Source organism: Enhydra lutris, unplaced genomic scaffold, assembly GCF_002288905.1.
Source record: "Enhydra lutris kenyoni isolate GAN:26980312 unplaced genomic scaffold, ASM228890v2 scaffoldscaffold21, whole genome shotgun sequence".
In the NCBI taxonomy this organism is placed as follows: domain Eukaryota; kingdom Metazoa; phylum Chordata; class Mammalia; order Carnivora; family Mustelidae; genus Enhydra; species Enhydra lutris.
The window spans coordinates 13,263,311-13,280,242 of NW_019154105.1; the positions used below are offsets into that span (position 1 = coordinate 13,263,311).

Consider the following 16,932-nt stretch of genomic DNA (forward strand, 5'->3'; position numbering starts at 1 on the left):
GGAGAGGGAGAAGCAGGCTTCCTGCTGAGGAGGGAGCTCTATGTGAGGCTCGATCCCAGGACCCTGGGATCATGAGCTGAAGGCAGCCACTTAATGACTGAGCTACCCAGGCTCCCCATAAAAGGAAATTTCTTTATGAAGGTGACCTTATCCTCCAATTAGGGCAGAACCTGATGCACATACAGGACATGTCCTAGAAAGCCACAAGGATCTGAAGCCTCTCTTAGGGATTTTTAGGTTTGTTACCTGTTTTCTATCAATAATAGCAGGTTAAAATTAGGAGTATCACTTACTAGATTTTACCTCCAGTTACTGTTGCATAAGTAGTTAAGTCAAATAAGAAAAGTGTCTTGGAAAGTTATATTTAATTTTTAATCTATGATTTGTCTATTTATTGCTCTGCAGGCAATATTTAAAAAATATTTCAGGAAAATGTATTATGTACATATCCTAATTCATAGACCACTTAAGAGAATATTAGCATTTTGTAAAGGTTTATTTCCTTCACAAAGGAATTTCTCTGGGTTCTTCTAAATAGCTTCAAGCCAGTTCAAGCTACTGCAACACCTTTGGGCAAAGAAGCCTGCCTCAAAATTCAGGAGATTGGCTGTTTTTCCAACTATGTTCATGAAGTTCTGACCTCGGGACTCAGTACTTCCTATACTTCCTACTCAGTACTTCTTATATGTGAACTATTTGATTTATAGAAATCCAATTGGTATTTAAGATTTCAGGAAGATATTCATAACAATGTACACTGTATAATGATCAAGATGGGGAGATTTTAAATGCATTGTTATATCTTGGATCGGATCCAGAACAGAAAAAAATATTAGTGAAAAACTGGTGAAATACAGATAAAGTGTGTAGTTATTTAGGAGTATTGTACCAATATCAATTCCTTTGTTTTGGGGCACCTGGGTGGCTTAGTCATTTAGCATCTGCCTTTGGCTCAGGTCATGATCCTAGGGTCATGGGATTGAGCCCCGCATGGAGCTCCCTGCTCAGCAGGAAGCCTGCTTCTCCCTCTCCCACCGCCCCCCCCCCGCTTGTGTTCCCTTTCTCGCTGTGTCTCTGTCAAGTAAATAAATAAAATCTTTTTTAAAAAATTCCTTTGTTTTGACAAATGTACCATGGTTATATTAGATGTTATCATTAGAGGAAGCTGAGTAAAGTGTATATAAAAATTCTCTGCCTTTCTGCAAAGAAGACATCCAGATGGCCAACAGACACATGAAAAGGTGTTCAGTATCACTTGGCATCAGGGAAATACAAATCAAAACCACAATGAGCTACCACCTCACACCAGTCAGAATGGCTAAAATTAACAAGTCAGGAAATGACAGATGCTGGCGAGGATGTGGAGAAACGGGAACCCTCCTACACTGTTGGTGGGAATGCAAGCTGGTGCAACCACTCTGGAAAACAGCATGGAGGTTCCTCAAAAAGTTGAAAATAGAGCTACCCTACGACCCAGCAATAGCTCTACTGGGTATTTACCCTAAAGATACAAATGTAGTGATCCGAAGGGGCACATGCACCCGAATGTTTATAGCAGCAATGTCCACAATAGCCAAACTATGGAAAGAACCTAGATGTCCATCAACAGATGAATGGATTAAGAAGATGTGGTATATATATACAATGGCATGCCATGCAGCCATCAAAAGAAATGAAATCTTGCCATTTGGAACTAGAGGGTATTATGCTTAGGGAAATAAGTCAATAGGAGAAAGACAACTATCATATGATCTCCCTGATATGAGGAAGGGGAGATGCAATGTGGGGGGGGTTTGGGGGTAGGAAAAGAATAAATGAAATAAGATGGGATCGGGAGGGAGACAAACCACGAGAGACTCTTTATCTCACAAAACAAACTGAGGGTTGCTGGGGGGAGGGGGGTTGGGAGAGGGGGGGGGGGTTATGGACATTGGGGAGGGTATGTGCTATGGTGAGTGCTGTGAAGTGTGTAAACCTGGCAATTCACAGACCTGTACCCCTGGGGCTAATAATACATTATATGTTAATAAAAAAATTTTAAAAATTAATAAAAAAGAAAAAACTCTGCCTTACATTTGCAACTTTTCTAATTTTAAAATTTCTAAAATTATGCCAAAATATTTTAAAATAAATTATTGTATTATGCACCAAAATATAACTATGAATATATATATATATATATATATATATATATGCAGCACAGGGACACAGAAATAAAGGAAAGACAGTTGGTCTTTGACAGATCAAAATTGAGAAGGGAAGAGTCAGGAAATCACAAAATCAAACCACCACATTTTTTTTAATATTTCATAAAAGCAGCAGAAAAGAGAGGTTTTTTTTTTAAGATTTTATTTATTTATTTGACAGAGATCACAAGTAGGCAGAGAGGCAGGCAGAGAGAGAGGAGAAAGGGAGGAAGCAGGCTTCCCGCTGAGCAGAGAGCCCGATGCGGGGCTCGATGCCAGGACCCTGGGATTATGACCTGAGCCGAAGGCAGAGGCTTAACCCACTGAGCCACCCAGGCGCCCCGAAAAGAGAGCTTTTTGATGTTAGATAAGTTTTATTGAAAGCTGTTGATAAGGGAACAGAGTCAAGCTGAGGACAAAGCAGAAGATGACACCCCGCAAACACCCCCCCCCCCCCCATGGGATATATGCGACATTTCCTCAAGCATTCCTGGATGCCCTAAAGGAAAAACAAATAGTTAATTTATAGAGATCACAATCCTGCAAGACCTGAGTCTCCCTTAGTTTACAAATATCCTAGTGATTTACAAAGAAGAGGCTTTCTTATCAATAGCCTAACTTCCAAAGACCCATAACTCAGTTCCTAAAGCCTTAATGTCATCTTCCCCTCCATAAAATGGAGGGAGGCTGAGGCACAGGGAAGTGTAAATAAAGTTAAATTTCTTCCAAACCTAAAGCTAATTTATAAGGATGTGTAATAGCAGGAGTGTGACATTCCTTCACGAAGCTCTCAACTATCTTACTACTAATAACTTACAAAAAGAAAAAACAACCTTATCTAGACAAATAGCAAAGCTCTGATATCCTGCGTGTCTTCTTTAATATAGGAAAGTTCTTTCAAACCCTCCCTTTTCCTTACCTCCTCCAACCCCATAGTATAGAATCAGGCACCCCTCACAATCCCCAGGGCAGCAGCTTTTCTACCCACAGGGCCTGTCCCCAGCTTTAATAAATCATCATTTCGCACCAAAGACGTCTCAAGAATTCTTTCTTGGCCATCAGCTCCAGGCTCTACCCCACTGAAACTCACTTATATTCTAAAACTTCATCACTGTGAGAAAGGAAAGATAAACTTGGACTAAGAATGCATAAATCTGCTTTGCCATTCATCAGGTATAGATAATAGACGCAGGTAAAGCCAGCTGTAAAGTTAACAGAAGATAATATTTTTCCCAAAAACATGCTGTAAAGTGTCAGAAAACCCCCTGACTTTGGGTAAACTGCTACTCTTTTTTTTACTCACAAAGAATCTTTTTCTCTAAAATCACAGATTGTCAAAAAGCTTGCTCTTTGAAATCAATCCATTAAGATTAAAATATCCTAATCTTAGCTAGATGACCTAAATCATTTAACACAGAGCAGCAGTCTCTACTTCCAACCCAAGGGCAGAACTTTAAAAAAAAGGAATTGTGGACAAAAGACACAACTATTTTAACTGCAGTTTCCAGGAAAACTGCAGCCTGTGTCTATGTTGGAGCCCAGAAAGAATGGAGACCCCTTTACAAAAGCCTCACTTTCTTTTGAGCCTACACACCACTACTTCATTTCAATTTCTCCTAAATTCCACACTTCCCCAAATTCCTATAACAAAGGAATTCCTATCTATTCCTTTGTTTGGTGAGGCATCCCATAGTTCTGGAATGTGAACTCCCTCCCTGCAATAAATTAGAAACTTGACTTTCTTAATATATGTTCTTTTACTAATGGACTTAGCCTTCTTGAATGAGGAAGCCTGGCCCTTACTAAAAATTCGGGAGTAGTAATTTGACAAAAACGAACAAAAAAAGCTCCAAGCTCAAATACTATACAAAATTATTATTTAAAAAAAAGAGCATAACATCACCATTATAGATGATGAAACCATACCTGAAAGATGTGCCACAAAAATAGATCAAAATTTGTTACTATTTTTAAACTACCTAAACAAAAAAAAAATTAAAAGTAGCAAAGAACAACACGATTCAGAATTAGAAAAACTCAGCTAGATGGCAGGAATCCTTTTACAATGTATATTTTTATCAAATCATCACATTGCACACTTAAAATATCTTACAGTTTTGTTAATTATCTCAAAAAGGGTGGGAAAAAATTCACAAATGAGGTGATAGATCTCAAAAGAATTAGTAATAAAGAACAAATTAAGGAGCGCCTGAGTGGCTCAGTCAGTTGAGCGACAAACTCTTGATTTTGGCTCAGGTTATGATCTCAGGTTCCTGGGTTTGAGCCCTGTGATGGGCTCTGTGCTCAGCGTAGAGTGTGCTTGAGGATTCACTTACTCCCTCTCCTTCTGCCCCTGCTCCCACTTGCATGCTTGCTCTCTCTCTCTGAAACAAATCACCTTAATTAAAAAAAAAAAAAAAAAAGAATAAACTAGAAATGGGTGGGTAGGATGAGTACAATAGATGAAGGGAATTAAGAGGTACAAATATCCAATTATAAAATAAATGAGTTACAGAGATGAAAAGTACACCAAAACAAATAGTCAGTAATATTGTATTAATATTATAAAAGAAAAAAAAGGATAAACTAGAAGGAACACAAAACCTAATGCATATAACAGTTTATGATTCCCTAGAAAGAACCTGAGCCAATCCTTAGGTCCTCTAGTCATTTTGGTTGTCTGATGTTCATTCTCTAGTAATTCTTCAGGAAGGTTTTCTCATCAAATATTGATACCATATCAAGTGTTGATAATAGTTTATATACTTTGTACATTAGAGTTGCTTTTGATGGATAAAAATCTTTAGCCTACATTTTCCCCTTAAGTATCCTAAATATGCTGTTCCACTTTCTTTTGACAAAAAGTTTCACAGTCTAAAGTCTAGTGATATTCCAATTTTCTACATTTTGTGAATGTAATAATACCTTAAAATACGTTAAACTGGGGGTATCTGTTATACTTTTGAAATAATGCACACTATATTTCGCTAAATCTAAGATGACCTCAAATTTAAGAGTACCATTTTTTCTGTATTGATGAAAAAGGAAAAAAGTACATTCCAATTACAGGGATATTAAACTGTAAAGAAATGTGGGTTGTGGATGAAATTCAAGCTATCCATTTTCTATTGTATAACAATGTGCCATATACATAGTACAAGCTTAGCACTACAGTAGAATGTTGAAAGATGGGACATAGACCAAGTTCCTTTTAATTATTATGTAAGAAAAGGTACCGAATTAGATTAAGAAACCTGAATAATGCCAGAGACAAGCAGCATCAAGTTTCCAGGTATTTGGAAATGTTCAATTTTGAAATGAGAATGAAGAGAACAAAGGATAATGCAGTTTTGCCTCGACCCTCTCTCCACACTAGAGAGGAAGAATATTCCAATTAAAAAATATCGTACATTCCAGAAGCTGATATAAAGTCAACGTACATTCTAATCTTTTTAAATTCTACAGACGTTTCTTCAAATGTAGTTGAGAATGAAAGACAAATCTTAATGTTGAGTACTACTAATTCTTGTTGTTTTCTAAGAAAGGGAAAAGCGGAACCCACAGAAAAAAAAAATAGATGAAAAGTCCTTAGGTGTTCCAGTACTTAATCTGACAGTGACTTGTCTGTGACCTTGACCAAGTCACTTCGGCGGTCTGGAAGTTCTTTTCCCTCACCCATGCAGTGGAAGCAAACCGGATGACAATGTCATTCATAGCTCTAAAAATCACGACTCTATTAAATCTGTGGCAGTGCCCGGCACGTAGTAGACGCCCACAATTGTACGTTTACGTATAACGTTTTAAAATGGGATCCCGGAAATCCCGAAAATCGGGAGCTACCTACTACAAACTTTCGATTTTATATTTACTAAATGAAGGGACTTCCTCTTACTGCTACGCAACCCCATCACTTTGCCGGCCACTGGAACCTCTGTGCTTGCCCACAGAGCCAGAGGCTCCGCGTAACTTCAGTACTTCGGCCCATTCCCATCCGCGAGAACCTCGGTCGCAGCCGAGCCGCTTACGGAGCACACCTGCGGTGAAGCCTATCCCGCTCCCCCGCGGCCACACCCAAACCGGAAACCAGGACACCCCCGGGGTTGACGGGAAGGCTCAGGCCGGCGGCGTGCTTCCCCGGCCCCGCCCCCTCCGGTGATGTCATCACCCGCCCCTTGACCCCCGCGGTCCCACCCCCTTCACTGCCTACCCGTATCCAGCGGCGGCGGCGTCTCTTGGAGGCGATGGAGGCGTCCGAGCCGGTGGCCGCACCTCAGAGGGAAGAGGCGTCCTGCTCTTCCTGGGGGGCCGTCAGGTGAGAGGAGGAGTGTGAGCGCGAAGCAGCGAGGGGTGGCGGCCGGAAGCCGGCGCCGGCTTCTGCGGCTCCCGCTGGGGCGTGTAGGGAGCGCGCGCGAGGCCGCGGAGCCGGGCAGAACCAGCCCTGGGAGGCGAGAGGAGCGCGCGTGGTGGGTGTGGCGCCGTGGGTTCGGACTTCGGCGGCTCCCGGCTCCCGGCTCCGCTGAGGAGAAAGGCCGTTTGTCGGTCCTTTCGGCGCTTTCTCAGTTCCGGCTGGGGTCTGCCATCTCTCAGTCACCGGACATGTTTGGGGGGAGGGGACGCGAGGTGGGGCGGAGTGGAGCGAGCTCGGTGGCCAGTTCTGGCCCGGGTCGCTCGGTGTGAGCTTCCCAGCCTTGTTGCCAAACACCGTCCCTCCTTCCTTCGGGAAAATGAAAGCGAACAGCGCCGCTGTGCGGGATCCTGCGCCAGGATCCTCCTTTGAAAACTGTTACCAGAGGGAACTTGGTAATGATGAATCACAGGCGTTCAGGACACCCTGAGGCCTCTGTTGACTACGGTAAAAAAAAAAAAAAAAAAAAAAAAAAAAAAATCAGGAAGAAACCCACCAGTTACTCGTTCTTATTTGCCTGTTGGTATTGAGGTTTCTCACATCTTTTGCATGCCTGCAAAATCAGGAGTGGAAATGTTTGTGTGCGTCCTTTTCAGTCGTCTCGTGATTAATACAGCGGTTAGTTCCATACCGCCCACCGCCAGAACACAGTGTTCCAGAGATAGAAGTGCTGGGTACCTGATTGTGAGCTAACGTGAAACTGTCCATCAACCTGTAGCTTTTCCGCGAGTTGGATGTTTTCAGTACCGTGATAGTGCCCAGGCCAACACTGCCACATTTACGTGGGGGATATTATGTAATACAGACAGAACCTCCCCTTATTTAAAGGATTTTTGATTGCCATATAGACGTTATTCCGAAAATGACTTTTTGAAACGTTCCAGTAAGGCAGGATTTTGTGAAGAATAAGTGCCAGTCAGATCATTAAGTGGCAAGGCTGGTTAGAACGGAGCTGTTCTCCCCTTTTCTTAGGAGCTTTGCCCACTAGACTGTTGTCGTCCATGCAAGGAAGACAGTGAAAGTATACCAGGGATAAGAAAACTGTGTAAGGAAATTGTGCTTATTTTCATGTTTCATTACTATGCCAGAACAGGGCATATTGTGTATGTGTCTGTTTTTACTAGACAGGTGATCTAAATACAGCTATCTCTTGGTTTGCTTTCATAATTGGAATCAAATATTTCTAAGTTATCCGTGTATCACTTAGCTGGAAGCTGATAACATTTTGATTAACTCTATTTACAGATCTTTTGGCTTATAAATCAATACCAGGCTTAGAAAATTGGATTTCAGAACCTAAGTTTTGTGCCTTCACATTATTTTTAGAATCCTATAATTGATAATTAGAGCTTCCCAAAACCTGGAATGGATTACATTTTTGCCAAAATGATATTGATCTTAACTGTCACTGTGTCTCAGGCCAGAGTGCCCCACCTCTGCCTGGGAACCATTTCAGTTTCCCAGTGTTTACCCTGTTTTCATTTTCATTTCATTTTTGTATGCCATGCTGTGAAAAATTTGAGCTATGGTCAATGATACATCACTTTAAGTACATCTTATCATGCTAGTATGCTGCTTTTTAAAAAATTTTTTAATGTCCTTAAATAATCTCTACACCCATCATAGGGCTCAGATTTATAACCCTGAGATCAAGAGTCTCATGCTCTACCAACCAAACCAGCTGGAGCAGCACCCCCCCTTTTTTTTTTTAATTTTTAAAATTTATTCAACAGATACCTGTTGAGTGTTTCCATTATGCCTACTATGAGAGGCAGTAGGCAGTAGAGCATGGTGATCAGGAGCTAGACTGCTTAGGTTTAGATTCTGGGTCTACCATTTACCTACTCTGGAACCTTGGGCAGGTTATTTAAATTAACTTCTGTGAGCCTGTTTTACTCCTCTGTTCAGTGGAGTTGGTAATAGTGCCTGTCTCATTAAATTGTAAGGGTTAACAGAGTTAGTTCATCTAAAGCACTTAAAACAATGTATGTATGTTGGAGAAGGTGTATGGGGCGCTCCCAACAAAATTGCTAAAATAGAGATCCATCAGATATATGTAAAACAACATCTGCTAACACCTAAGAATAAAAGCACTGGCTGTAATTTTACAATACACAGGGAGTAGGCAGTCAGTGAATTTAATTTTGACCTATTTTTAAAATGGAAATAAAGGGACGGAAAACAAAATATATATCTGGTTTGTAAAATCCCCTCTAGTAACTGCCATGTGTAATTGAATATTAGATTATAGAATGTGAATATTGAATAATCATACTTGCCCTTATAAGTTGTGTTTTATTTTTTCAGTACAAATACAAATTTGCCCATCGTATCAGCAGAATCTGTGGAGATTGATGATGCATTATACAGGTGAGAACCTTAGGGAAACTGAAACTTATTTCCTCATTTATTGTTCTATAGTAATGGAATACTCTATTTGAAAATACCATTAGGCCTATGCAGAGTTTTGTAAATATATCCTAAGAGTTCCTCTGAGGTTATAATCAGGGTTTTCTCTGATTTTTTTTTTCCTGCAGTTTGAAAGCTTGAATAATATTTAAATCTCAGTTGCTTTAGGTTTAGGTGATATGACAAAGAATGATTTTGTTACCCATTATAAGATATTCCTCTTATTTTGGGATAGGAGTACATATTTATGTTCTTGATAGTGCAAGAGTCTCATGAAAAACAGTCCAGCTTTGGTTATACAGTAACATCTAGAGAATATATTTATTTCAGTGTAATCTCATTAACAACATTGCATGTTTGTATGGTATAGACAGCAAGGAAATATTATGTGGTTGAAGATGATTTGAATGGAATTTAGTGAGATTCTTATATACAGTACCTTTTTATGAAATGAAAGAATTTTTCTTAGAATTAAAGAGAAATTAAAAATATATACATAATTAGTACTTTTTTTTTTTTTTAAGTTATTGATTTATTTGTTTAAGTAACCTCTGTACCCAGCATGGGGCTTGAACTCAGGACCCCAGAATCAAGAGTGGCATGTTCTTCCAGCTCAGCCAGCCAGGTGCCCCTATATTGCTATCACTTTTAAGACTTTTTTATAATACTTCAGATTGTTTGTATGGAAGATAGTATAATCTCGGTTTTGATGTTTTTAGATTTCCTCTCTATATAATTATGGAAAATATATTTTATGTAGAAAGAATTGGAATAATGGGCTATTTATTTTTAATTCTTCTTTATGTTTAGTGTGGGATGCTGAATCAACCTAGTAGGTTGATTTCAATTACTGCTTTGTGTTGTACACTTGGAAAAAAGAGAGAGAAAACTAAACTTAATTTTGCTTTCTGAAAATTATTTTACCATATGGTTTCCTGATTATACATATACTTTAGAAATCACCTTCAGGAGAAAGTCAGTTATCATATGGTTTCACTTACTTGTGGAACATAAGGAATAACATTGAGGACATTAGGAGAAGGAAAGAAAAAGTGAATCGGGGCAAATCGGAGGGCCAGACAAACCATGAGAGACTCTGGACTCTGAGAAACAATCTGAGGGTTTTAGAGGGGAGGAGGTGGGAGAATGGGTGAGCCTGGTGGTGGGTGTTAAGGAGGGCATGTATTGCGTGAGCACTGGGTGTTATACATAAACAATGAATCTTGGAACACTGCATCAAAAACTAATGATGTATTTTATGGTGACTAACATAAAACAAAAAAAATTTTTTTTTAATTACCTTAAGTTTGGACTCTGAATGTATAATTATGTTGTTCTTTTTTTTTTTTTTAAGATTTTATTTATTTATTTGACATAGACACAGCAAGAGAGGGGAATATAAACAGGGGGAGTGGGAGAGGAAGAAACAGGCTTCCTACCCAGCAGGGAACCTGCTGTGGGGTTCAATCCCAGGACTCTGGGATCAGGACCTGAGCCAAATGCAGACCCTTAACTGAGCCACCCAGGCGCCCTTATAATAATGATGTTCTTAACGTCCTTTCGATCATATCCTTGGGATAACAAATGGCAGCTTCTTGGAAAAGCATTGGCTAATTTTATTCATTGTTCAGTTACAATCCTTATGACACTTTTTTTATATCCCTCCAACCCTGTAATGGCTGATTAATGATCATAATTTTCAAAAAACCAGAGATTAAATTTTCCATTTGCAGTGTTGTATAAGTAGGGCTGCAGTTTGCTTGAGTGAGAAATACAGAATATAGTAGTTTATATATGATCAAGTATTGCTGGATCATAAAGTAGTTCTACTTTTAATTTTTTGAAGAACTTCCATACTGTTTCCATAGTAGCTAGACCATTTTGCATTTTTTTAAGATTTTATTTATTTAGTTGACACAGAGAGATCACAAGTAGGCAGAGAGGGGGGAAGCAGGCTCCCCACTGAGCAGGGAGCCCCATGCAGGGCTTGATCCCAGAACCCTGAGATCATGACCTGAGCCGAAGGCAGAGGCTTAACCCACTGAGCCACCCAGGCGCCCCCCATTTTGCATTCTTACCAACAGTGCACAAGGATTCCAATTTCTCCACATTCTTACCTTTTTATTTTCTGACATTTTGTTTTTTATAATGGCCATCCAAACAGGTGTGAGGTGATATCTCATTGTGGTTTTGCATTTCCTTGACAATTAGTAACATAGAGCACCTTTTCATACTTGTTGGCCATTTGTGTCTTTGGAGAAATGTCTGTTCTAGTCCTTGCTCATTTTTTAATTATATTCCTTGGAGGGGGGTTGCTACTGAGTTTTAGTTCTGTATATAATTCAAATATTAACCTATCAGATACATGGTTTGTAAATATTTTCTCCCATTCTGTAGTTTGCCTTTTCACTTTGTCAATAGTCTCTTGCTGTGCGGAAGTTTAGTTTGAAGTCATCCCACTTGTCTACTTTTGCTTTTATTGCCTCAGCTTTTGATATCATATCCAGGAAATTCTTGCCAAGACCACTGTTAAGAAACTTTTCTCCTATGTTTTCTTCATTAAGTTTTATAGTTTGGCATCTTAAATTTAAGTCCTTAATCCATTTTGAATTGATTTTGTATATGGTGTAAGGTAAAGGTCCAATTTCATCTTTCACATGTAAAATTCCAGTTTTGCCAATACCATGTATTAGCCCCAACTTTCCTTTTCATCTGACTTCACTGGCCTTACCAGATTGCTTTCTTACCAAACACAATTTATACTTTAACACCTTATTGTCTTTTCTTAAAAGCACTGAACACCATTGGATCCCTTTCCCTTCTTCCCTCTTCCCATTCCCAAGCTTAATTAAATGCTGCCAAATCTACTCTGAACCTAAACTAAAAACCTTGGTATCATCTTAGATTATTCCCTATTTGTCATCCTCCAAATTCAGTTTTGTAAAAATCCTTTTAGTTCTTTCTAAACAACTCTTAATTCCAGCTCTTTGATTCTCTCTCCCTGCATTCAGCATCTCTCAGTTGAACTATTACTATAGCCTCTTATATGATCTCTTTAGAGCTACTGAATTTTTAAACCACCTTCCATACTTTATTCAAAGTGGTATTTTTCAAGTTTACCTCAAAGCTCCTGGTTTCTCTATTTAAAATACTTAGATGGTTCCCTATCATTTACATTAGTGAAGCCAAACTGTATAATATGCATTTAAGTCTCCTTTTCTATACAACGTAACAGTGACTGAGAGGATAATTTTTGGTATTAGATCTGAATTTGAATTATCCTTAACTGCTGATGCTTTTGGATTGTTTCCAGGTTTGCATTATTACAAATAATGTTGCTGTGAGAATTTATATACGTTTTAAGGTCTACATATGTTTCCATTTACTCTTTAATAAATACCTAGAAGTAAATGTCTGGGATGTATGGTAAGTGTATTTTTAACTTTTTAAGAAACGCCAAGCTGTTTTCCAAAGCAGGTGTACCATTTTACCTTTGTACCAGTAGTGTATAAAAGTTTGAGTTACCCCACATGTTTATTCACCACCTGAAATAGTCAAGTCTTTTTTAATTTTATGCATTCTAGTACATGTATCGTAGTATTATATTGTGGTTTTAATTTGTATTTCCATAATGACTAATGATCATGGACATCTTTTCATGAGACTATTTGCTACCTACGTTTAGGAAATATCTATAAATCTTTTGTTTCTCTTTTATTAGCTTGTTTTAATGAGTTCTTTATATGCTATATATATCATGTCCTTTGTTATAGATATAGTTGCACATGTTTTCTCCTCGTTTGTGGCTCATCTTTTACTTTTCATAACAGTGTCTTTGGCAGAGCAGAATTTTTAATTCTGATCAGACACAATTGATGTTTTTTTGTCCTATTTTTTAAATTTTTGTAAGATTAAAGATTTTCTCTGATGTTCTGTTCTTGAAGCTTCATAATACTAATTCTTAAACTTGTGTATGATTCATTTTAAGTTAATTTTTATATAATGTGAGGTGAATATCAGAGTTTGTTTTTTTTTTTTCCATATAGCACTAATGTTTTAGCACCCCAGTTGAAAATTATTCATTCTCTTTGAATTCCCTGGGTATCTGTCTTTGGCAGAATTTAATAGAGTATGTATCTGTTGACTTTTTTCTGGAATCTTCTTTTTCACTGATCTGTATGTTTTACAACATCATACTGCCTCGCTTACTATAGCCCTGTCATAAATCTTGGACTCTAGGAGTGTAATTCCTCCAACTTTGATCTTCTTTTGCAGAGTTGGTTTCAGTCTTCTATGTCCTTTGAATTTCCACATACATTTTAGAATCAGCATGTCAATTCTTTAAAAAAAAAATCCTACTGGAATTTTGTTTGAGTTTGTGTTGAATCTCTAGTTCATTTTTGGGAATACTGACATTTTGACAATATTGAATTTCAAGATCCATTAATAAACATGCTACGTCTATCAATTTCTTTCTTTAGTCTCTTCTTGTAGTGTTATATAATTACCAGTGTGGAGATCTTGCACAGCTTTTATCAGATTTGTCCCTCAGTAATTTGCATTTTTCTACTATTGTAAATGATCATTTTTAAATTTCAATTACCATGTATTCATTATTCTTAAATTCAAGTTCAGTTGATTTTTGAATAATATTCTTATCCAGCAAGCTTGCTAAACTTACTAGTTCTGGTAAATTTTTTTGTAAACGCCATAGGATTTTTTAACAGTCATATTTGAAAATAAAGAAGTTTTACTAACTCCTTTCCATTCTAGATGCGTTTTGTTTCCTTGTCTTAATCACACTGATTGGAACATCCAATACAATGTTAAGCAGCAGTGGTAAAGGTGAACAGCCTCACTTTGGTCCTGGTGTACATTGGAAAACATTCATTCTTCCATGGTGGAGTATGTTGTTAGCTGTAGGTTTTTCATAGATGCCCTTTATTAGGCTGAGGAAATTTCCTTCTGTTACTAGTGTGCTTAGAGTTTTGTTTTGGGTTTGTGGTTTGTTTGTTTTTTAAGTCAGAAATGGATATCGAGTTTGTCAAACACTTTTTCTTCATTTATTGAGGTGATCATATGGATTTCTTTTAGTCTTTTGATGTAGTAAATTATAATGATGACTTCTAGATTATTATATGGCCCTTGCATTCTAATTCTAGGATAAAACCCATTTTGTCATGATGTACTTTTACAATATGTATAACAATTCTGTTAAGTTTTGCTTCTGGTTACAAAAGACTGATGAATCACTGAACTCTACCTCTGAAACTAATAATACTCTATATATTAATTAGTTGAACTTAAAAAATGGGAAAAAAATAATTTTTGCATCTGTGTATGTGAGGGATATTGTTGTGAAGTATTTTTTAGTTCAGTGATTTTGTGTTTTGATATTAGCGTGATGTTAATCTCATAGGATGAGCTGAGTATTTCTTCAAAGTTCTAGAAAGTGTATAGAATTGGTTTTATTTCTTCCTTAAATTTTTGGTAGAAATAACAATGTAGTTTGGAGTTTTTTTGTGGGAAGGTTTTTAACTACAAATTAAACACCTAATAGACATGGTAACATTCAGGTAATATATAACTGAACTGACCCTTAGCATAGGTTTTAAACTGTTCGGGTCCATGTGGATTTTTTTCAATAGATATATTGGAAATTTTTTTATAGATTTGCAACAATTCGAAAAAATTCAAACCACACAGCCTAGAAATACTTAAAAATTAACAAAAAGGTATGTCATGAATGTATAAAATATATGTAGAGACTAGTCTGTTTCATCATTTAATACCATAAAATACACACTAATCTGTTATTTAACAAATTTATCAAAACTTATGCACAGGGGCGCCTGGGTGGCTCAGTGGGTTAAGGCCTCTGCCTTTGGCTCAAGTCCTAATCCCAGGGGCCTGGGATTGAGCCCCAAATCCGGGCTCTCTGCTCAGCGGGGAGCCTGCTTTCCCCTCTCTCTCTCTGTCTGCCTCTCTGCTACTTGTGATCTCTGTCTGTCAAATAAATAAATAAAATCTAAAAAAAAAAACTTACGCACACAAACACAGAATATTCACAGTGCCATTTATAGTCAGGAGAAAAGTAAGCCAACATAAAAATGCAGTATTAAATCATAACTGCATAACTAATATAACACTGTATGTTAACTAATGGGAATTAAAAACTTAAAAATCTTAACTATATAAAATTAACTGTAGTGCATATACTAGTGTAATAATTTTGTAGCCACCTCCTGTTGTTATTGTGTTAAGCTAAAGTGTTGGCGAGTATTCCCTTAGAACACCATGTGATGCTCATCATCTTCGTGTGAGCGGTTTCTCTCTTGAGTAAATTGTGTATCTCAGTAAAAAGGGATCTCACACAATTTTTCATTGTGTTTAGTGGAATACTGCAGACCTTGAGTAACACTATGAGTCCCATACAGGGTATCACTAATGATGCTGGAAGCTTCTCTTTCTCTACTTCTCCCTAGAAGTAGAGAAAAATCATGACAGTACAGAAAAAGTTGAGTTACCTGATACGTACCGTAGATTGAGGTCTGTAGCTGTGGTTGCCTGCCATTTCAAGATAAGTAAATGCAGCAGAAGAACGACTGTTGAAAAAGGAAGAAGAGGGAGGGGGAGAAAGAGAGGAAGGGAAGGGAAGCTGAAGCTTATGCTCCATCAACAGGCACAAAAACCTTGCAGTTTTTGCAAAATTCCTTTATATCTTGCATTGAAAATGCAGCTTTTTATGTAGGTATGAGAGTTGCTCTAAGAAAAACATGCTGATACACTCTAATACGATTTGAGAAAAAGCGAAGTCTTATAAGACAACTTAAAGCAAAAAGAAGGTGAAGGAGCTAAAGCTGGAGAATTTAATGCCAGCAAAGGATGGTTTGATAATTTAGAAAGAGACTTGGCTTAAAAACGTCAACAGGAGGCAGCAGTTGAGTTCCAGATGCCTTTCAGAAAATCATTATGGAGAAAGAATATCTACCTGAGCAGATTTTTAATGCGGATGAAAGTATCCTATTCTGGAAAAAAATAATGCCACAAAGAACATTTATTAGTAAGGAAGAGAAGCAAGAGGATTTAAGGCAGGAAGGGATGGGCTAACTCAACTATTTTATGCAAATGCAGTTGGGTTTTGATTAGCACTGCCCTTACCTATAAAGCTGCCAACCCCACCCCCCTACCTCCCCACCCCTGTCCTTGAGCCTTAAAGATAAAAAATAAACACCAGCCACTAGTCTTTTGGTTGTACAGCAAGAATGCCTGGATAGTTCAACTCTGTATTCTGAATTGATTCCATCAGAGTTTTGTCTCTGAAGTTAGGAAGTACCTTGCCAGTGAGGGACTGTCTTTTAAAATTCTTTTGATATTGGACAATGCTATTGGCCACCCAGAACCCTATGAGTTCAATACAAAAGGTACCAAAGTGGTCTACTTGTCCCCAAATATAACGTCTGTAATTCAGCCTCTAGATTGGGGGTCATACGGACCTTTAAAGCTCATTACACATGGTACTCTATTAAAAGGATTATTAATGCCATGGGGTAAAAACCCAATAGAACATCTTGGGAAGGATTACACCATTGAAGATACTGTTATTATAGAAAATGCCAGGAAAGCATTCAAGCTCAGAACAGTAAATTCCTACTGGAGAAAACTGTGTAGATGTTGTGCATGACTTCACAGGATTTACGATAGAGTGAATCAAGGAAATTAGTCAAGAAATTGCAGATATGGTTAAAAAAGGTGGGGGCAGGTGACGGGTTTTAAGATACAGATTTTGGAGAAATTCAAGAATTAATAGACACCATACCAGAGGAATTAACAGAAAATGACTTGATGGAAATTAGTGCTTCCAAAACAGTGCCAAGCGATGTGGAAGAAGATGTAGAAGAAACACTGCCAGAAAACAAATTGACATTTGAC

The 16,932-nt window shown here is 37.9% G+C and overlaps 1 protein-coding gene across 2 annotated transcripts in view; it reads left to right on the top strand.

The window, feature by feature from the left end:
- The first annotated feature begins 6,415 nt into the window (after window positions 1–6,415).
- LOC111148946 (ubiquitin like modifier activating enzyme 6) overlaps window positions 6,416–16,932 on the top strand; it is an 85,102-nt gene continuing 74,585 nt past the window's right edge. The window contains exons 1-2 of one of the 2 annotated variants that reach the window (XM_022505776.1): window positions 6,416–6,498; window positions 8,899–8,961. In XM_022505776.1, coding sequence (XP_022361484.1) covers window positions 6,428–6,498; window positions 8,899–8,961 — 134 coding nt within the window. In that variant the 5' untranslated portion in view covers window positions 6,416–6,427. Of the gene's footprint in view, window positions 6,499–7,021; window positions 7,039–8,898; window positions 8,962–16,932 lie in introns of those variants that run through there. The other variant, XM_022505778.1, reaches the window with a different exon arrangement.